General features: G+C 45.0%; 1 protein-coding gene across 3 annotated transcripts in view; it reads left to right on the top strand.

The window, feature by feature from the left end:
* Positions 1-22082, top strand: part of LOC119171997 (glyoxylate/hydroxypyruvate reductase A) — a 34190-nt gene that overhangs the window by 9588 nt on the left and 2520 nt on the right. For 2 of the 3 annotated variants that reach the window (XM_075892799.1, XM_037422929.2), the window contains exons 6-10: positions 227-320; positions 4620-4737; positions 13043-13110; positions 19265-19349; positions 21375-21419. In XM_075892799.1, coding sequence (XP_075748914.1) covers positions 227-320; positions 4620-4737; positions 13043-13110; positions 19265-19349; positions 21375-21419 — 410 coding nt within the window. Of the gene's footprint in view, positions 1-226; positions 321-4619; positions 4738-13042; positions 13111-19264; positions 19350-21374; positions 21420-21566; positions 21667-22082 lie in introns of all 3 variants that reach the window. The other variant, XM_075892798.1, reaches the window with a different exon arrangement.

Genomic DNA, 22082 nt, shown 5'->3' with positions numbered 1-22082 from the left:
TGGGCACGCACAGATGAGCTTTTGTGTACCTTCTTTTCCACCGCTGGGCATCTTTTCAGTCGTCAGTCCTTTAACATAAGGTGTAGCCTTTTATTTTTTCTTTGAGCAAATTACCTAGAACTTTGAAATTCTCAAGAATGGAGTTTTGATAGCATACTTTTTAGTTGAGTAGTTCAACCCTTCTTTTTTTTTTATTACATTGCTAATGTGCATCTGTCTGATGCAGTTGCCAAGTCGCTTGTTCAATTTGGAGCTACGGTGAATGCCTTTGCCAGGCGAGCCAGGAACACTGAACAACTGCGGCGCTCATCTTTTCAGAAGTAAGTATAGGAACAGGTGCCTTGTTTTAAATGTGATTGAAATACTCGAATAAAGCCCTTTTGCATACAACTTTGCTACAGAGCCCAGCTTTTAAATGCTTCCTATGTGGTATGTAGTTGATGAATGCATACTCTAAAAGATTGGTAATGCCTACCTTATGCTTGTGCTTATCCTTAATTTAGTGCATTGTCGACAGATATTACTTGTTGCGTCAACCGTGCCTATATATATACTGTAGTGTTTCCTTTGCTGCTTTTCTTAGTTTTAAGATGTATGATAACGACTCGGATTTGAGACAAAAAAATACCATTCGAATTATTGCTTGAAAATATTTCATACCCAATTCTCTTGCATATAACTAATCCCTGCTTATATCTCGCACCAAAAATGCAACTACTAGAAAAAAAAAACATACATATAATCTCTGCATATAATCTAAACCAGTTTTTAGATGCGGAGCATCTTATACTCGCGCCTTGTAGTGCGCCGTCCGCGCCGTCCGCACCGCTTCTCAAACATTCGACAGCTGACGCGCGCGCATGCGCCGTCGCGCCGTCGCCCACTCTTCCACCATCTGTGCATCCCTTCCTCCTCTACACACCGCGCGTGCTTCACTCCTCCACCATCTGTGCACCCTTCCTCCTCTACACACCGCGTTCGACATCTACAATTCTCCTGATTCTCCAGTGGACGCGCATGTGGCGTCGCGCTTCGAGAACATTCAACAGCTGACAGTGCATGCGCCGTCGAGCTGTATATATACTCAAGGTCGGCGCTCGCTCGCTCAGCTGCCGCTCGTCGGTTGGTTTGTACGGCGCGTCGACGTCCAAGGTCGCGGTGAAATGAATTCCAACGCATCCACAAACACAATGATCGACGTCCCTTCGACCAGCGCCGCCCTTTCGCATACGTGTGTACGTGTTCACTCATTTAACACCCCCTCCTACAACCACGTTAACCAATTTAGCCATCGACCCAAGTAAGTCGCAATTTAACACCCCATTTCACAACCACGTTAACCAATTTAGCCATCGACCCAAGTAAGTCGCACTTTAACACCCCGTTAACCAATTATATGCTCCGCATCCTCCTCAGTGTTCCCCAGAGGGAAGCTGCGGGCAATTTTTTTAATCACTTTTTTTTTTGGTGCAAAATATATGAGAGAAAAATACAGTGATTATGTTGCAGACAGTTGCAGTTGCCACTTATAAAATGAGAAAAAGAAAGTAGAGAGCTATTCAGATTCTTTTTTGAGTATGTCTATTGAAGCAATGTGAAACATGTGGCAAATGTAATCTGTGATTGTAGAAGTATTTAATAGAGCTGTGCAAATAGCCAAATTTTGGATGTGAAGCGAATTCAATTACTGAAGCATGAGTGCAATTTTAATTAACAAATGAATCGACGTGAAATCGTAGAAAAAATGCGTTGTAGGATTTTTAGTCATCTTTTTGTCAGATAGCAATATGCAAGTGTTTGTTTTCACTAGGTCGATGAAGCATTTGCAGGGTGCTATTTCATAGTTATCTTATGAAGAATGAAGCAACGCAGTGGCTGAATTGTATTAGTACTTGATCTGGTGCTACCACAGTGTTGCCGACAGCACTTTACACATGAAAGGCAAATTTGCAATTTCTTCAGCCTCTTCTCCTCTTTCAATTTCTGTGAAAGCCCAACTGATGTGGCAAACAAGGATGCGCTCTCTTGGAGTTCCAAATCTGCCTCTTAAAGGGGCCCTGCAACACTTTTTGAGCATGGTCAGAAAACGCTGCCGATTGGTAGTAGAGGCTTCCGACAACACGCAAGCCCAATATTATAGCGCAGCACGCAGCCTGGAATTCAGAATAAATGATCAAAGTCAGCTAAAAATAGCTTTCTGTTCTCTCGACAAATCACGGAATAAGCCCAAAAATTACTCTTAGTAAGCCCATTTATCAGCCATTGGCTGATTTGAACATGACACGCTCATTTATTATGGAGTCACCGCAAGAGGCCGTCACTTGTCCACGCGTGCAAAAGCAATCGCTCTGAATAAGCCGTGTATTAAAAAGAAAGGGCGGGGGAAGTGCCCAAAGTCATGAGTCGCGAGTGACGTTTTTTGTTTGCCCCTCCCATTCCTCCCTGCTTAGCTTCCAGTGCTTTCTTCGAGACGAGAGAAGAGAGAATGCGATTGCTGAGTGTGACAAATCTTTGTAACTCCGCTCATACTGGACAGATTCTTGAAATTTTCGCGTCGTTAAATTTGTGAGGTAATACAATTTTTCAGTGAATTAATTCCATGGTTATTCAAAAAAGTGTTTCAGGGCCCCTTTAAATGTCAACACACAAGAACATTTGAAATTTTCGATGCTAAAAATTTTCGGCGTCCGATTTTTCTGACTTCCTGCCCAAATTGCAGGTCCAAAATAGCATGAATTGATCACCCACTTCTGCCACATCTATCACATCCGTGTTGGAACCAGCATTTTATCGAGTCAATACATTAACAACTGTAGCAGAGCCTGAAAGGCAGCTTTGATGCAGTACAAAACTGTAATTAGGCGAAGCATCCAAAAATTTTGAAAGGGCCACTTTTAATTTGACACCTGTATTTGTTCGACCGCAGTGGAGCCTGAAAGGCAGCTTTGCCGTCATACGAAGATGCATTTAGGTGAAGCATATCAAAGGTCTAAAGGTGTCTTTGGTTTGACGTTGATTGCATTTGTGCCTGGGAAGTTTGAATATCGAAAATTTTAGCGCGAGTTGAATAGCAAATACTATTCGGAAATTTTCAAAATTTCTAATATTTGCACACCTCTAGTATTTATACATATTTCCTTAGCAAATTGTAAAGACAAGGTTCTCTTCGAAGCTTTTATATCTAGTCACTGTAATATGATGGTTTTTGATGGCATGTACTTATGTCTAGGTACTGATTTATAAATAAAATATAGATGCATTAGTTCCTTTAATTCAATACCGCTGGCACCTAAAGTAAGCATGACTCAGTGTGGAGAATATATTCACCCAAAAATTGTCTGAAATGACCCAGTAATAACTGAGATGCAAACAATGCAATATTTAGTTTTCCCATCCTGCATGCTTCCTCGGCACAATGTTTCTTTTTGTAGAGATAGAGATGGCAAATTGGGTGACTGGCATCTTATCCATGATAACACTAGATTGTAAACAAGCAAATAGAAAGGTGGGAAACAAAAAAATCACAGAATATTCAAAGAGTGAATAATGATGTGTGAGCAAAGCTGCGAAGGCACACCGGTAAACCATAAATCCTCGTTAAATCTTGCCCAGTTGATCATCGTGCAAAGACGGCAAGCACGCGCTGCAGGCGTTACCCAAGCTCTCCGCTTCGCCGGCTTATCATAGTCGCTCATACTCGAAGCAGACAGACTGCCGGCGCAAAAGGAAGTGCGCCAAGAGCAAACTTATTTTAATGCCATTGCGAACGTGGTTTCCTATCACACGAGAGCACGTATCAGAGTGGAGTGAGCACTGCAGCACCATTTAGTGAGCAATCCGAGTACTAGCGGTGCAAGCGCCGTAGTGCCATCTAGTGAGTGCTCTGAGTACTAGCTGTGGCTGCTCTATCAAAGGACTTGCCTACGCCTTCAAGAGCTTAGCCCTAATATTGCACGGCGAGCCTTTCTCTCTTCTTGTTTTTGAAAACAAGAGAGAGTGAGATGTTCTTGATGTGAAATACAGTAGAAGAGTTCATATTTAACTCACTTGTTCATGGCAGTATTGTCTGCAAATAGTAAACATTTTTTTATCATGTTAAAAATGTTTTGCAGTATCTCATTAATAAGATAGCCAGACAGAACTTATGTTTAAAGATAAAAGCTGGACTTTTCGAGTTTACAAGATGATGGTTTTAGTCTGACTGGCAAAACAGATACTGCAATATGAATAACATGACGGATTACCGTTGTGGTGTTGCAAGTTTCCACTTCTCTCACTGAACAGCTTCGTTGGGTAAACAAAACGAGATGTTTTCGCTTATACTGCTTGCTCAAAGGACAACCGGGCTCTCAGTAAGTTTTAGGTATCATCGATTACAGGTACCAACCCTGTGTGCTTGTATCCTGTAAGCTGTTGGGTAATCAACTTATGAGAAATGGAGAATACAGAATGGCAGTGCTGCTGAATTCACAGTGCAGTGTGTAGCTCTTGTCTGGCTGCGACCATACGCCTAGCACCACTGTGCAGCAGCTGTGGCAGGATAGCAAATCGTGTTACGCGAGTTTAACAATGAAAAATGGGATGTGCTCTCAACATTAGTGGCTGTATTCATGTTTCAGGATTTCTCCAGACCTTAACACGCTGCTTGAAGACTGTCACTACCTCGTCAATGCGCTCCCCAGCACCCCAAGCACCGTGGGCCTCCTCAATGGGGATGTCTTGAAGCAGTGCAAGAATGTGAGTACCGTTTTTCTTGTCGCAGTGTGGTTACACAGTGCTATTTTTGCCAAGCTCATAATATTGTTACGCTGAAGCGGCAACGTGTGAAGCGAGAAAGAAGAGAACAAAGTGGTCTGTTTTTGGAAGCAGCTCGGTGTCGGCGCGGCTACCCTTCGCCATTCGCTCTTCAATAAATATGCCCCATTGTAATAGTTTTGGTGGAGGTGCTGGGCACGATAACAGCGCCCCCGACAAACGGTGACTCATCGACCGCTGAGGTGCAATACGCGGAGCTTTGCTGAAGCCGATGATTTGCTGGTCTGCCGCCTGCGATGGCATCTCACGACAACAATGACAACGAGCCACCTGCTTCCCGCATTCCGTGGCAGCCCTACATCCAGCCTCCATCCTTCGCTGGACAAGCCGCAGAAGATGTCGACTCGTGGCTCAGCTCCTACCAACGTGCGAGTCGGTTGGTAGTCGGTGGCTGGGATGCCACCGGCCAGCTCAATAATGTGGGACTCTTTCTCAAAGAAACCGCATCTGTATGGTTTGAAAACCATGAAGAAAGCCTGACGACGTGGCGAAAGTTCGTCGATGAAATCAAGTTGTGCTTCGGGGATCCGGCAGCGAAGAAGAAGCGTGCCGAGCAAACTCTTATGCAACAAGCGCAAGTACCTGGGGAAACCGGCACAACGTATATCGAGGAGGTGCTCAAGTTGTGCAAGGCACTGGACCCCTGGATGACACAAGAGGACAAAGTTGGTCATCTTCGTAAAGGGATCGCGGAGGACGTTTACCAGTTCCTCATCGCAAAAGAAAGTTTGGAGCGTGTAAGTGACGTTATCAAGCAATGCCGTACGTTTGAAGTGCTGAAAGCGCGGCAAGTTACACCAAAAATTTGGCCGCCTGCCTAATGTCACTAATGTCACTAGTGTTGACGTGCATCCAACCCCATCGGATTTGGCGCCCATGATTCGCCAAGTAGTGCGCGAAGAGCTCGACCTACACGAGGCGGCTTCTCTGAGAACGTTCTCTGAGAATGTCTGAGAACCCTTTTCTTCCTGCGACTTAAGCGCTACGACTATCAACGCTGCCTCCCTTGATGCTTACAACTATACGCCTCGTCCTCGAGGGCCAAGCCAAACTGTGCTTCCGTACTACCCATTGGATGACAAATACGCGCCCAGACCACCTACCGGTTATCAAGCATGGTACAGCCGGGCCATTCATCCTTTTGCTGACCTCAGCGCACCCCACGAACGTTCTATATGCTTTCACTGTGGCATCCGCAGTCATGTCGCCCGATTCTGCCCCGATCACCCTCGCACGGGAGCACCGTCCTATGGGCTACCACACACTTTCTACGGTCGCAGCAATCGGCACGTTGACGAGACACCCTGGCCCTCAGACTCTGACAGCAGGCCAAACCATTGAGGGAATCACCGTAGTGACTCACCGGCGTCTGTGTGAACCTTGACGCCACCACCTTCACGCTACCGAAAATCCCCATCTCCTCGACGACGTCCCACTTCACCGAGGTCGCCAGTCATCTTCAGCTACACGCTGCTACGCCTCCACCAGTGACTATGCTTCATAACAAGATTTGTGTTTCTGTGCACAATCTTACGACGACAGCTTTAGTGGACACGGGAGCAAGTGTCTCCGTTATGAGCATAGATTTCAAAACACAATTAGGCCAAGGTGATGTTCAAGTGGGATAATGCGAGCACATTTCGTGCTGTGAGTGGAGAATTGCTACGACCTCTTGGTGTGTGTACCGCGAACGTATATTTCTCTAATAACGTCTATCAAGGCGAATCCGCAGTTCTCACTAAATCAACGCATAATGTGATTTTGGGTCTAGATTTCCTGCAACAGTGCGGTGCCACTCTTCCGGCAAGCTTTGTGTCTCTTCTTTTGTTGCCGACCAACCTGTTGCTTGTTCGCACACCCTCGCCATCTGTGAAGATTCCATCGTACCACCCCGTTCGTTATCCAGCGTTCAGGTTACTGTTGCTAGTGCCGACAACGATGTATTCGATGCTGTTGTTGAGCCGATGCCATCCACCGTCGCAAAGACGGGTGTGCTCGTGCCTCGCTGTATTGTCTCTGTGGCCTGTGGCACAAGTACATTGTGGGTGTCAAATTTGTCTAACCAGTCTGTTGTGCTTCCAAGTGGTATGCGACTTGCCTCTTTTGAAGCGGATACGAGCCTTAATATCGACGCCTTAAGCAATCACGCTTCAAATGAATCCCGGGTGCATGAGAGTAGCCCTGGTGACCCCGAAGACTCTTCGCCGTTTTTGAACATGATTAGCAAGGCACTACCTTCTCAGAAGTGTCAAGCCCTGGTCAGCGTCCTTAGCAGGCATACTTCATTTTTTGATTTCACCCAGGACGCCACCAAAGTTCGTGTTCCCAATATGCGGGCTCGCCACAGGATTGACACGGGGTCCGCACATCCTATCAGACAGAAACTATACCGTGTGTCTTCATCGGAGCGCAAGGTGATCGCCGAACAGGTGGAAGACCTGTTGGATAAGGGAGTCATCCAAGACTCTTCTAGCCCCTGGGCTGCACCGGTCATCCTCGTGAAGAAAAAAAAACGGGTCCTGGAGGTTTTGCATTGACTACCGGTGGCTAAATTCGGTGATGAAAAAGGATGTGTATCCGTTTCCCTGCATAGACGACGTTATCGACTGTCTTCATTCGGCATCTTACTTCTCATCTGTGGACCTCTGATCGGGCTATTGGCAGGTACCTATGCATTCCGCCGACAAAGAGAAAACCTCTTTTGTCACACCAGATGGTTTGTTTGAATTTAATGTCATGCCGTTTGGTTTGTGCAACGCCCCTGCGACATTCGAAAGGTTTATGGACATGGTACTGCATGTTCTCAAATGGGAGATTTGTTTGTGTTACCTCAACGACATTGTCATTTTTGGACGCACTTTTGCTGAACACAACCATCGACTTGACGTTGTTTTAACATGCCTTGAACAAGCTGCGTCTGCCTAGAACGGTAGCCGTGAAATACGAGATGAGCGATTGAATATGTCACATCACTTAGGACCGGTGTAACGAGCCAGGAACTTCTGGTACAGACCACGCTTGCGAAAGGGTGTCCATAGCTATACTTGGCGAGAGGTGCTGGGTACGATAACGGCACCCCAGACGATTGGCGACTCATCGACTGCTGAGGTGCAATACGCGGAGCTTCGCTGAAGCCGACAACTTGCTGGTCTGCCACCTGCAACGGCTACCTGCGATAGCAACGTACCACCGCCTGCTGGCTTGATTCTACTGGCCTAACATGCGACCAAATACTGCCCCTGTTGGTCTCCTCCACCCCTTGATGTCACCCTCGTCTACTTTCGAAAGGGTTGGAGTGGATCTTCTCTGTCAATTTCCGCGCTCATTGAACAACAACCGTTGGATCATAGTCTGCGTTGACAACATGACATGTTATGTGGGAACCAAACCGCTACCAACAGCCACGACCATTGAGTATCGAGGCTCTCTTCTGTGATACTGCGCCATGGACCGCCTCGGATTATTCTGAGTGATCGTGGTCGACAATTCGTAGCCGATGTTGTAGAAGAACTCTTGTCTCTGTGCTTGCCAGTTTTGCCACTCGACCCCATATCACTCGCAGACAAATGGCCTCGTCGAGTGCACCAACAGAACGTTTACCAACATGCTTTCGATGTACGTTGACTCCAGGCACAAGAACTGGGATGACATCTTGCCATTTATCACCTACGCTTATAACACGGCAAAGCATGAAACCTCTGGCTACAGTCCATTCTATCTTCTTTATGTCTGACCACCCTGCCACTTTCTTGACACCATTCTGCCCTCTTATGCGCATGAGAACTCTTCCATTGCCCAGGCTCTTTGCCGCGCGGAGGAAGCACATTGCCTAGTTCAGCTCCGTACTTAGGCAACCCAAAACCGCTCCAAGTTCGCCTATGACTCACGGCACAAGAGCGTGTCGTACGGAAAAGGAGAAAAAGTATGGCTATGGACACCCTTTCGCAAGCGTGGTCATTGCCAGAAGTTCTTGGCTCGTTACACCGGTCCTTTTGTGATCGTCGATCGCTTAAGTGATGCGACATATTCAATCGCTCGTCTCGTATCTCGCGGCTACCGTTCTAGGCAGTCGCAGCTTGTTCTTGTCGCCCGCCTAAAGCGCTTTCATCCTCATGACTGATGCTCGCCCAGGGGGCTTCGTCTGGGAAAGGGGGAGTGTTACGCTGAAGCGGCAACGTGTGAGCGAGGAAGAGAACAAAGTGGTCTATTTTTAAAAGCAGCTCGGTGTCGGCGTGGCTACCCTTTGCCATTCGCTCTTCAATAAATACGCCTTATCGTAACAATACGATACTAATTGCACGTATGCCAATAATAAACTATGATGTTCGTTAAATTCAACTCATTGCTTTGGAGTTAAGAGTTTGTTATCAATGTTTACTATGGGCTGCCAAAAGCCACTGCAGGTTTAACACTGTCTACCTTCAGAAATCTAGCTTCCAGAGTTCACCACTGATTGAAGAACTGCGAATACAGAAAGTCGAATTCAGTATCGCTGGTTGTATGTGCATAATTTGCCAACTTGAAGCAGCTCCCTGTCACACTGATTTAAGTTGAATGTATACCTCTAAGGCTACTGATGTAATGTGCGCTTGTATTCTTTTTTCATTTCATTGGCTATGCACAGTTTCCAAATGATGTCACCTTGGCAAGTTTTCATTTTGGTGAGCCAATTAGTAGTTTTCTGTTTGTATTGTTGATTGGTTTTAAGTTGTATGTCACAATATTGCTAACATTATTTGAAATGATAATGGGAAAGGGCAAGACCGACCATAGTTTTTTTTATTATCAACTGGCTCGATAATAAAGGGAAATGCAAGGTAAATGCTTTCAGGAACATAGTATCATGTGATGACTGAGAGATAATTTCAATCATGTCACCGCACCAACGCCAAATCTTATATCTTGTGGTGATCGAGGATGCCTTCTTCTTGTGCCTTGTCCCCCAGCTAGTGCGTTGTACCTGTCTCATGTGGCGTGATTGCAGGGAAGAGCTAGGTAAAATGGCCATAGTGCCGAGCTTTGTTTCCTACACAAGCCATGCTTCTCCCTCTCCGGAATTGAGATGCCCAGGTGCCACAAGCTACATGTCAAGCTAGCATACACTACTATGGGCATCTTTGGCTGGTGGCACCTGTGCACTCGTGCAGTGCTATACATTGGTCTGCACGCTTGAGTGGGCTGGCCACCACATGAGTGCTTGCTACCGCGCCACACTAGAAATTGACAGCGAAGCGTTGTGCAACCCCATCGGCCTGCGTGCTCTGGCAGATGGCGCGATGATGTTTCGTCAGTGTAAGAATAATTTTTAACTGGCTACTACAGAATACGGCTGTATTCTGCCGTATTCTGGCTACTACAGAATACGGCTGAACGGGAGGGAAAATGTATGTGAGCTTACATCGTCCAGCCATGCTCGCACAAGGTTACTTTTGGTGCTGGGATTTCACTGGAGACTGAATCCAATGCTAAAATTACCTTAACCCTCGTAGAGTTGGTACAAAGCTAATTCAGCAGAACCGCGTGGTGAATGGACGCACAGCCATGGAGACAGTGTCTCACAAACGTCTCTACAAACAGGGTGCTGTAAATTGTCTGTTGAATGGCATCTCTCATAGACGACGCTGCTATCGCAAATTCGAGTTTTGTAGTTCATGCATTTGTCTAGCTCACAGTGGGGCGCAAAACTGGGGTGGTGTTTGACGCAACTTTCCTTCCACCACCACTGTGTCAGTGCAGCTCAGCTGAAGATACGATTAGTCAAATGCTGATGTACTGGAGTGCCCTCCTCTGTAGTTTCATCTGATCCCCATTGGATGCCAGTCAAGCTTATTCTCCACAAGGTTTTGCCTAGCTGTCTGGCACTTGGTTCTCTGGCCGGCAATGAGAAGTTCACGCACTGGCTTAGCGGGTGACTTTTGTTTGTGCGCTCAGCAGCTCGCTTTGTGGGATAGCCACAACGCTGCAGGCAAGTGTACTCAATTGATCTTAAGGAGGTATTACGCGTAGCCTGCAGTCTCGTGATTGTTGCACAGTGCTGCATCCTGGTTTGTTGCCAACCTTTCCCAAGTCCATTCCCTATGCAGTGTCATAGTTGATGAACCTGGCTCTTGCTTCTTTGTGCGCTACAATGGTGGAGGATCGTTGCATCCCTTCCAGGTCATGCTTATAGGGCCAGCTTTGTCCTGGCCTATGTCAACATCTTGGGAAGTCTGAAAAGAAAGCTTCTTTCCGATGCGAAGCACACTATGGCCAGTGTCTTCGAATAAGCACTAGCAATTTCCTTAAAGCCACGATGAAGGCACGACAGTTGACTGCAGCGATGCTTAACCGTAACACATCCTCATACATCAAAAGTGGGAGAGCCTGGTTCACAAGAACAAAGAAATGTTTCTTTACGGAAGGGTCACTGCTGATATTGTGAAAGTGTTGCCAACTGTGCCAAGGTAATCCTTTGTTGTTTTGTTTTGATTACATTCAAATCTGATGCTTTGCGGCACTGCTTGCAGCTTTGCTGAGCCTGTTTCAAGCTCTCAGTGGCTGTCTGCTTCTTGGCGTTGCACTGAGCCTTCTGTAGTAGTGAGTCAATGATTGCAGTGGCATTTCATGATGCACTGTCGATGCCACTGGCTCCTACACATTCCGGTCTTGAGCACCTCAGTGTCACAAACGAGTACTCAAGAAAGCATGTGCCTTTGATTTCTAACAACTGCGGGAAATCCAGGACCCGGTTCTTCTAGACAAAGCGTGCGCAACAGAAAAAACAAGCATCAAAAGACGCCACACGCGCACCTCCTCTCTTCTCGAAATGGCCGCCGACAACAGTCTCGGATCAAACGCCAGGCAAATTCTGGAACCATCCTCAAGGAAAGAGGCATGCACTGCGGAGTTGCGTCACGGGGCGTGGAAACCACGAAAAATATCTCGCTTTTTCCCCAGCTTTGGCTGTGCTGCAAAGCGAGGAAAAGCCTGGAAGCTTCAAGAAGACCGTGGCGGGCAGATGTAAGCAAGCGGCAGAGGAAGGCGAAAAGAAGAGGAAGTCGGTGTGCGATTCCACCAGCGTGTGAAGGCTTTTCCTGCAGTGGCAGTGTGCGAGAGGCCAATGGGGATGTCAGGGAAGAAGTTTTGATGTTGAAATGTGGTCAGTAGATTTGGAAAAATCGAATGACCACACCGTGAGTGGCAAGTTTTGAAGAGCGCTTCTTGCAAGAGAAACGTTGGACAAGCAGGACGACAACCAGTACTGGATTTAGTGTCGGCGATTCCTAAAAGAGAAGCATTCAAGATTAGTTTTGAGAACTTCGGACTGGATACGTTTGACGAACATTCTGGTCTATACGTGTCTCGGATAGTTAATGCATGAGATTGCATAGTAGTGTGAGTTGTTTGTGCCTGTTGTTTCCAACGTATGGGAGTAACTTGTCAGTTGTATTTTATTTGATAAAGGCCAAGTGTACATGTTTGTGTGTTGTCTGTACGGCCTTATCTGAGAATATATTTGGTTTTATTATCAACTCTCTGGGCTGACTTGGTCTTTGGATCACAACTGGCATTTGCTGGCACACCAGAGGGACCAACACTAAATGATCCACGCATTCGTGGTGTGTTTCGGGGGGCTGATACATCAGCCACCCTCGGAATCAGCCCGGCGATCTGCCTCCCTAGAAACGGGAGGCACTTAGTCAAAGAAATGTCTTACCGACACTACAAAAGTTTGTGGAGTAATAATGCACTCGATATCAGTGGCAACATGAAGCTGTTGCTATTTTTCACATATTGCTGCTCTTACTGAGTGGCATAGCACTTGCTTTCTCATCTAGTAAGTGCATCTGCAATAACCTACTGCTTATGTGCAAGCCAAGAAGTTGTAATTTGTATAGATTCATTTAGAATCTTCTATCTTTTCCTGCCTTCCCCCTTGACAAAAACCCTCATCCTTGACCTCTAGACTTGAATCCTTGACTGCAGACTTGACAAAATAATGCCACCTTTACCTCTTGTATCGTAAATAAGCCCCTTCTGATAAATACCTTGAAGAAAAGCTCTTCTTGACTGTTTTAATGTTTTGTACTTGAGTCAACATCTAAAAGAGCCAGAGCTGCTTCATAATTTAAAACTAAATGTCCGCCTGTGGCTATTGTCACTGCTCCATTGCACAAAATTGTAATCTTCATTCCTTTTTTGGTGTCTCCTCATTATGCTTAATGAACATTTGTTTTTCATTGCCCAGAGTCCTGTGTTCATCAATATTGGCCGAGGAAATGTCATCGCTGAGGAGTGCCTGCTGAATGCCTTGAAGTGAGTTTGAGTGGTCGTTGAATAGATGGTAACTTTGTTACGGTATTCTTATTTTTGTGTTTGAGGTAAAAAGTGAGCTCGCCGATTCTGTCCATTCTATGGTCTGCTTAGTGTATCTGCAGGTGATATCCATTACAGTGGGCCATAATAATGTGGTGAGAAAGCTTCGCTAATTAGGTTACCATACCATTCATAATTAGGGCCGTGGAATGTTGTACAATGGTGGAACCTCATGTGTACTGCTACCCGAAAGGCGATCACAAAAATGATAAAAGATTTTATTATTGCAATACATTAGTAATGCATAAACAGGCTTACACAGTAATCACACATCCACTTGGCTGTTTTCCCACACTTGTCACGAGTAAGGACCCATCGTTGGCAAAAAAGACGACAGGTTTAAATTGGCACGAGTGCATGCCTGAAAGATTCCAGAAGTGAGAGGTTGTCACCTGAGCTGTGATTGGGACGCAAGCGATGCACTGGCATTGTCTATACTGACTGAACAGCAAGAAAAGAGTCTCTCGCCAGCAGATGCACTGATAATGAGAGTGTCAGAAGTTCAATTCGGCAGCCTGTGACGTGAGCATCCCGAGAGGTGGCCAAGAACTTAAACCCGGTTCGTGTTAGGCTATTCAGCGATGAGGAACTCGCACACAGCAACCATGGTCGTTACTGAGGCAATTCCTCTTCGAAGCAAGCCGTGGAAGACAGTCCTTGTTGGTCCAGTCCTCTTAGCGCCGGGTATCACCGAACACCACTAGGCGTGGTGAGCTGGCTGGCCAAATCTAGGCTGCCTCGCTCGAGTGCTTCACCGCCGCTGGGGACAGATATCATTTACATTTTGTTTTTCAAACAAAACAGTGGTCTCTCGAGTAAAGCAGAGTGGAGTTTCCCTTAAATTGACCCTGATAATGCTAACGAAATTACAGCTAAAGGTTTCAGTCAAGCACACCAGTGTCTGCAAGTTAATTTAAAGCAACATTTAAAGACATTTCTCTCATCGTTGCTGATGCTGTGGACTAGAGATGCAAAAGTTCTGGAAATTTGAGCAATTAGAAAAAAAAACCTGTTTTCAAGTTTTTTTTTCTGAATTAATAAAATAGAAATGAACAAACTTTCTTTATAATATGGCAATAGTTTATTATCAAGTATCAAAAGCAATACATTTGGTTGTGTAAACAACATAGAGAAAATTCTCTCTTTTCACAAATTAGTGTGACATTTAACTTATCGAAGGCAGATCATTAACATCGCTGGAAACTCATTCAGCTCTCTGTGAATATATGCGGCTTCCTAGAATTGTTACGGGAGTTAGAACAAAGAACCTGGAAATGTCTATTTCATCATGGCTTCGACTATGAAAACATTGATCGCGTCACTATCATCGGCTTTATCTGCAGCTTTCTTCATCATGTTAAGACGTCGCATTGGGGAAAGGGATTATGCTGTTAAAGTGCTTACAGACAGCGAGTCCTCGTTTCCATCCTATGGTCTCCACAACCACAAAGTGCATCCACACAACAGAAATTGGCCCAACCATTGCAAATCAGCTTGCACACGGCTTTATAAGCGGCCTTCCATCACAGGTCGCAGAAGTGTGCGAGGGAAAGTCAAAGCTGAACAATAACGGGTACCAAAACTTCAGAGACCGCCCCAATCATGGCCACATTGAAACAACGAAGCTACGCTATGGACTCAAGCTAATCTGATGCCAGAATTGACTTTATGTAATGTCACTGGCAAGTGGTCAGCCGTCGTTTTGGTGTTTTCCATGATGTTTTGGTTTCATGTGCAAAGTTCTGGTTTCACATTCAATGCTGGGTGTTGTTTGAGGTTTATTTCTGTACATTTTATTCCAAGAAAATTTCAGCCAATTTTTTCTACTGCACCGAAAAAAAATGGTTCTTGAAACGCAATGAGATGCAAAAATAAGCATCAAAAGTGTGGAAATATGCTACCCATGGCAGTACTTACTTTGTGCTAAGACAAAGTGCTTCGCCTGATAGTGTCGCCTGATAAGCCACCTGAAATTTCATGAGAGGGAAGCTATCTCCAAAATAGATGACACGAAAACACTTCCTGGTCTCTTCATTTCTTGCCTTTTCTATACTCGCATCTCGTGGTATGATGCAACGTCTAGAACATTCCTATAGCTTCTTAATTTCATGTGAGAAGAGAAAGACAGGGATGACAGTGGAGCTTATGCGAATATGCGTGAGCATGACACACATTGAAGGAGATAGGGAAGAAAAAAAAATCGGCAGAACCCGCTTACAGTGGGAATCGATAATATGCGAAGCACGAATGAGAAAGGTTGATATGTCACTTTAAAATCAGCACAACGTTAGGAGGTGGAGGTAAATGATGCCGTACATGACTTTTGTGTCATGATTCTCATGTCTCGATGTGTCGTTTACCTTCGTCATCTATTCATGTCACGTGATACCAAGTTTAGTATATGGGGAGCTAGCGAAATGGCCGCAAGCATGCTATGAGCGTGGCATGTTGTCATGTTCTTACATGACACGCATGTCAGGATTATCATGTTTGCACCAGTCATATATTTCATCATCCATTGACGTCACGTAACACCAAATTTGGTATATGTGGAGCTAGCAAAACGGCCGCGAGCGCATCATGAAGGGCCCAATATACTCCAACGTAGCGTAGACGCGTGCGAACGCTGGGCACAGCGACGCTACTTTAGCAAAACGCGAGCACTCTGTAGTCTGACGCCAGCCGCGACCAGCGTTCGTCGGCACAGCCCGATGGCAACCGGCGCGAAATGCGACGTGCTGCATTTTGCACCGATGCGTTACCCAGACAACAAAGCGTCTCCCGCTTTTCGTGATGGGGGGACGCCGGACGCACTGAAACGCGCATGCTTCAAAGCAACACAGCGCGGCGCGCGCCTGCGAGTATATAGCACGACCGACGCTTGGCGTGGCAATGCCGGCGTGACGCGACAGAATGAACGCCGGCGAGCATGCACACCGTGTCACGTCGAAACCTATTGGCACCTTGACTGTGGCATGTAGTCATGTTCTCACATGACACGTATCTCATGATTATCATGTTCGCATCAGTAACATACCTTCGTCATCCATTGGGGTCACGTAATACAAAATTTGGCATATGTGAAGCTAGTGAAACGGCTGCGAGGGCATCATGAGTGTGGCATGTCATGTTTTTACATCACACGCTTGTTGTGATTATCATGCTTGGATGTGTCATTTACCTATGTCGTCCGTTCGCATCGCGTAATACCGAGTTTGGTGCATGTGAAGCTAGCGAAACGGTCGCGAGTGCATCATGAGCAAAGTATGTAGTCATGTTGTTACATGACACGCATCTCATGTTTATAATTTTTGCCCAGTATCATACCTTCGTCATCCATTCATATCCCGCAATACCAAATTTGGTATAAGTGAAGCTAGCGAAACAGCCGCCAGCACATCATAAGCGTGGCATGTAGTCACGTTGTGACATAACATGGACTTGATTTTCATGTTTGCACATCACGCACCTTCGTCATCCATTCAGGTGACGTAATACCAAATTTGGTATAAGTGAAGCTAGCAAAACGGCTGCGAGCGCATCATAAGCGTGGCACTTAGTCATGTTGTTACATGACACGCATCTCATGATTACCATGTTTGCACTTGTCACATACCTTCATCATCTATTCACGTCCTGTAATTCCAAATTTCGTATATGTAAAGTTAGTGAAACGGCCGCGAGTGAATGATGAGCGTGGCATGTAGTCATGTTACATGACACGCATGTCATGATTTTTGTGTTCTGTCACTTGTGTTCCCTATGCAGTTGTGTCCTACCATACCAGTTTTGCAACTTGTCATGTGAACAAAACCACCGCAAGAGCATCAAGACCATGAAATGTAAATCATAACATTTATGACATACATGTCATGATTTTCATGTTATAACCAGTCACTTATGTTCGTCACACATTCATGTTATGGCAAACCAAGTTTGATATTGATACCATTATCGAAACGGCCAGGAGAGCTAAATGTCGTAAGCGGCTAGACAGATAGACTGACGGACGAACAGACAGACGGATGGACAGACGGACAGACAGATGGACAGACAGACAGACAGATGGACAGACAGACAGACAGACAGACAGACCGACAGGAGGATAGACAGACAGACAGACAGATAGATAGATACGCTCAAAGTCACCGAAGTTCACTAAGAAATGTTTCGCATTTAAAAAGAGTCATGTGCGTGGAGAAGGAAAAAGCGGACAGATGGTCTTGGGCATTCAAAATAGTCAGGTGACCTTGTCCAAATGTTGATGCTGTTGGACGCAATCCACGAGTTGGAGCTACGGGCTTCACATGGCCACTGACATCCTCTGCATTTGATGCTTTGCTTTGGCAAGACGCCACATCCCACCCCAACCTCTACAAGCAGTAGCTTTTCTTGTCAACGCCTCATGTGTTGCTAGTCTCCTCGCATTGTCAAGAGCGTTCCACTTGCCAATTGTTGAGGCTGTGTCAGCTGAGATTGATCTTTCTTCACAATTCAGAAACTTTTGTTAGTTTTTATTTTTCGGTGTTTACTTTGTTTTCATTGTGTGTGTCTTTCTTCCACTGTTTTAATGAAATGTTATTCGAAACCTGCAAGCAGCATCGTCAGTTTGGTGAAAACCATCTGCATCCTAAGTATTCTACAAAACGAGTTGTTTTGCATTACAGTATGGTAATTCTTTCGCACATTCATTGTGTTAAGCCTCTTCACCATGAAGGCTTAAAGAGATTGGAACATCTCCAGTGACACTGGCTTTCGTAGCTCTGTGCTACGTCGCCACTGCTTCACTATTTATTTTCTTGTCTCTGAGTGCTAGTGCTGTTAATTTATGTGACATCTTGCGTTGTAGCTTTTCTTGGTACTCGGCGCACTGTTCGCTCGAATCATGACTAATATAACCTAGAAGGACACCGGCAAAGGGAGTTGGCACAGCTTAAAATGGAAACATGGATGAGCATGTGCTGGTAGTCAGTGTCAAAGAGAATGTGGACGGCATGGATGACTGTTCTGCAAGGCGAAAAGCGGAAGGGAAATGATGACATGGCAGCGAAAACAACAGAGACAATGAATGCAGAAAGCCAATTAAGGGCGGCACTTCATCGCACATTCTTGCCATCATATGAAATGAGAGATTTGTAGTCTGGTGTCCCAATGCATTTTCTTCATGGGAATCAGCGGCGACTCCTCTGGTATGCTGTAAAACCACGTGTCATTGAGGAATTACATAACAGATGTTATACTGTAGTTTTCCTAAAGGGGTACGGATGCCACTTTTCGAAGGCAGGTTTACTCTGCCATACAAATCTCCTTGGTAGAGACTGCTATTAGCACGTGCGAAGCTTAGGAAAGGGTGTTAAGATGTTTTATGTTTATATTAAGATGTTTATATTAGATGTTTTATGTTTATATTAAAGGCAGTTTTCCCATAGTACACTTACCGACGTCAACACTAGCTTAATGTCAGGCCACAGTGCTAATTCTGGTAACTTCACACTGCAGTCTGGCTAAGTTGTGATGTCAGGTACAAAAACTTCCAAAATGACCACTCTTGCATCACGGATGGAGCCATGGTGCCGGAAAGCCGTGGAAATGTCATGATTATTTGGGTGAGCAGGTGACAAGAAACTCATACCATATTGTGACGTCAGAGTGCAGTAGGAACCAAAACTATCTTTCAATAACATTCTGTAATATGTAAGGAGCACTCACGCTTAGCAGTACATTGTCTGGGCCTTTAAGGGCCTGGCTTTTCATTTGATGTGAGAAAACGGCAACAGGAAATATTCTTGTTAGTACCTCTTCAATAAGAAAGTGTTCCTCGGCTGATTCTGCTTTTTTCGTACGTGCCAGAGAATGATTCTCCAGATGTCACATGTGCCCCCTTTACGAAAAACTGCAGGAATATGCAGTCACTTGTGCAAAGTCTATGCTAAATTAATGTGATCACTTCATAAGGCTCACAGAGAAAGTGATCATTTCTGTAACGTAACCTATCTAGCCTCTAAATTGCCTGATGACACATTTCGATAGATGGCAACAAGACGGCATACATTTGGTATGTTGTATGCTGGCTCACTGAATCCGTATCTTGTAGGGAGAAGTGGATCTCGGGGGCCATGCTTGATGTCTTTGAAGTTGAGCCGCTGCCTCGATCAAGTCCTCTCTGGTCAACCCCCGACGTAAGTGTAATGTCACTTCATTTTATTGTCGATAGGCAAGATATTGTTGAGTTCTGACTGGTTGTATTTTCATTCCTGGTTGAATGCTCCACTTTCTTTTTAATCAGTAAATCAAGAGGTTTCACTCTTATTTGGTATGCAGTCTTAAATCGCTATTTAACCCTTGCACTGTCGGAGTTCTCTAGCTGTGATGTACCATACACTCTATTTGGGACTTATAACGGGTGCCTTGAAAGCCACGTGCAGCGCCACGTGTGGTGCAGAGGGCTCACTACGTTGACACTCTTAGCAGACAGCAGCCCCTTACGGCCTTGATAGCTGTGGTGGCGCAAGTGCCTGTGGCTGGCGTGTTAGTGTTTCAAGCAGGATTAAAGGATACCGTAGGAGGACATTATTTCGCGATGGCACCTTGAATAAATGGAAAAACCTGCATGAAAGCGGCCATGTTTTTCACGTTAGTGAGCGCCTTTGAACATGAACGTGCTGCACTGTAGACAGTACACCGTGTGTGACAGGGTGGCGCTTACCTCGCACACATTTACTGTTAGTGCTCACATGAGAGGACATGGAGATTACAGGTCACTGTACGTCGCCTTGTTTAGCTAATGTGATGCATAGTGCTGCATACTCTTTGCACATCTTATTTTCCATGCGATTCGTGGCAGTTAGAAAGTGTGGGCAAGATAAAATAGCTGGTGGCCTTCAGGTTTTCATAAGCTAGCTGCACGTGCCGCCCTAGTATGTAAATCACAGAGTGGGCTGCACATCTCTGTCAGACACAAAGCTAGGGCCACTTAGCGAGTTAAATGAGCCTATGCAATCGGATGTAGAGAAGGTGTGTTAAGGTGCCATTCACACTAGTCACTAAAGAATCCTGTGAATGGTGATTGAGGGGCTACGGACCACCACGGGTGTCCACACCTTCGGCAGCCCGTGGGAATGACACCTACTATTTGTCCCGCTATTACAGTAGCAGCAGATCTGCCCATCCTTCCCCTTTTTGACTCCCCCCTCCCGTTTTTTTATTGTTTTGTCTGTGCAACCCAGTACAGTCAAGTTTTTGTGGGTATTAATTACAATTATGAGTCATTTTAAATGTGCTCTCATATAAATGACATATTGGTGCAAATTTTGTCAGGTGATTTGCAATCTTCATTTGTAACTTTCTTGCTAACTGTATGGCTGTTTGAGGCACAATGGATGCTGAAACATTTTTAACACAGCATTAAAGACGTCGCCTCACAGAGATGTTAATGTCAGCGTCGTTGGTTCTCAGTGAAGAGTCAGCGTGGTCTGTAACAGACAAAATTAAGAAGGACACAAATAAAATAAGTAATAACAATCTTCAGTATGAGTCAGAATCAAGCGCAGGCTCTCTGCGAGGCAAGCAGGAATTCTACCACAAAGCCAAGCCATTGCTTGAAACTTTCCACAAAAACACTGCACGAATGTCATGTCGTGGGAGAGGTCTCTTTAATGCATGTAATATTTCACAGAAGAAGCGTAGAATCAAGCCAGTCGTAAGAACATGCGAATTACACAATGCGTGGCTGTTTTAAAGGCCCACCTATTACAAAGTTCACAGGCACATTAAATCACCGTCTTCAGCAAAACATCACTAAAGTGAGCAGCTGCTTAAGTTCGCATGTAGTCTTACAGACGCATAATGGCCCTTTCGCTGATACACAAAAAGAAGAATTATGGTGTAGTGGATACTGCACAATTTTACCTCCATAAGGCATTCTAAGACATAATTTGAAACGCTCCATGCTATGCACTAGACGTTCGTTTCTTTGAAAAGCAGTGGAGGCATACACTGAGAATTGAAGCCAGGCTAGCAATTGAGAAGGAGATGCAAAGACAGTATCGCATTGTACTCTTGGGCAAAGCCCAAGTGTCCTTCAAGTTTTCTGTTGGCTTCGATTTATTTCTCTATTCATTTATGCCCAAATAATATAGCTAATGTCAGGATTAAGCTTTCTACAAGCTTTTCGGTTATTTCATTTATATTTTTTATCTTTGTAGGTCATTGTCACGCCCCACATGTCTGGCCCCTCTAGGCCACAAGAGGTGAGTATTTCATTGGTCATTTAGGCTAAACTCATTCCATCATTGGCAGTGTACAAAGTGAACCATTTATTAAGATATAGGTCACATTAAAAAGACACTCGTTTAGTTGTCATAGATTTTTAAAATGCCATTTTAAAAATCTTGCAGCACTTGCTTTATGTCGAAAAAGCGCCGAGATTAAGAGGATATCTTATCTTGTTTGGAAGGCCCATATATTCCTAGTACAATCCAAGTTGCCTACCCACGAGTGAGTAGCTTTGATGTTGCATACACCGCCCTTTACTGTTTGATGATTCATGCTACAGTTTCTTGAGTACGATGTAACAGCCAAAGACTTAGCCATCGGCATCTCATGTATGCTTTGTTTTTCTGACTTATATAATAAATGAATTTGCTAAATAAAAAAATTATATAAATGAAAGGGCCCAAGCAATGAAGAGCTGAGCAAAAATTAAATTTTTCAGGGGCCCTGTTTGGCAAGGGCAATTTCGAAGAAAATTTTAAAAATGCGCAAAACCATTAGTAAATGTGTGAAATATTGGTTAGCACAGATTCGACTCGGGACCAAGAAGAAATAACGCAGAAGTGCAGGACAAACACTACTCACTACTAAGGTTTTTTAAGTAAAGCTTTCCTACATATATCTATACACTGTCAAGTTGC

This window comes from Rhipicephalus microplus, chromosome 4 (genome assembly GCF_043290135.1).
Source record: "Rhipicephalus microplus isolate Deutch F79 chromosome 4, USDA_Rmic, whole genome shotgun sequence".
Classification (NCBI taxonomy): Eukaryota; Metazoa; Arthropoda; class Arachnida; order Ixodida; family Ixodidae; genus Rhipicephalus; species Rhipicephalus microplus.
Note: the sequence above shows the minus strand (reverse complement) of the source record. Positions and strands in the feature narration are given on the sequence as shown.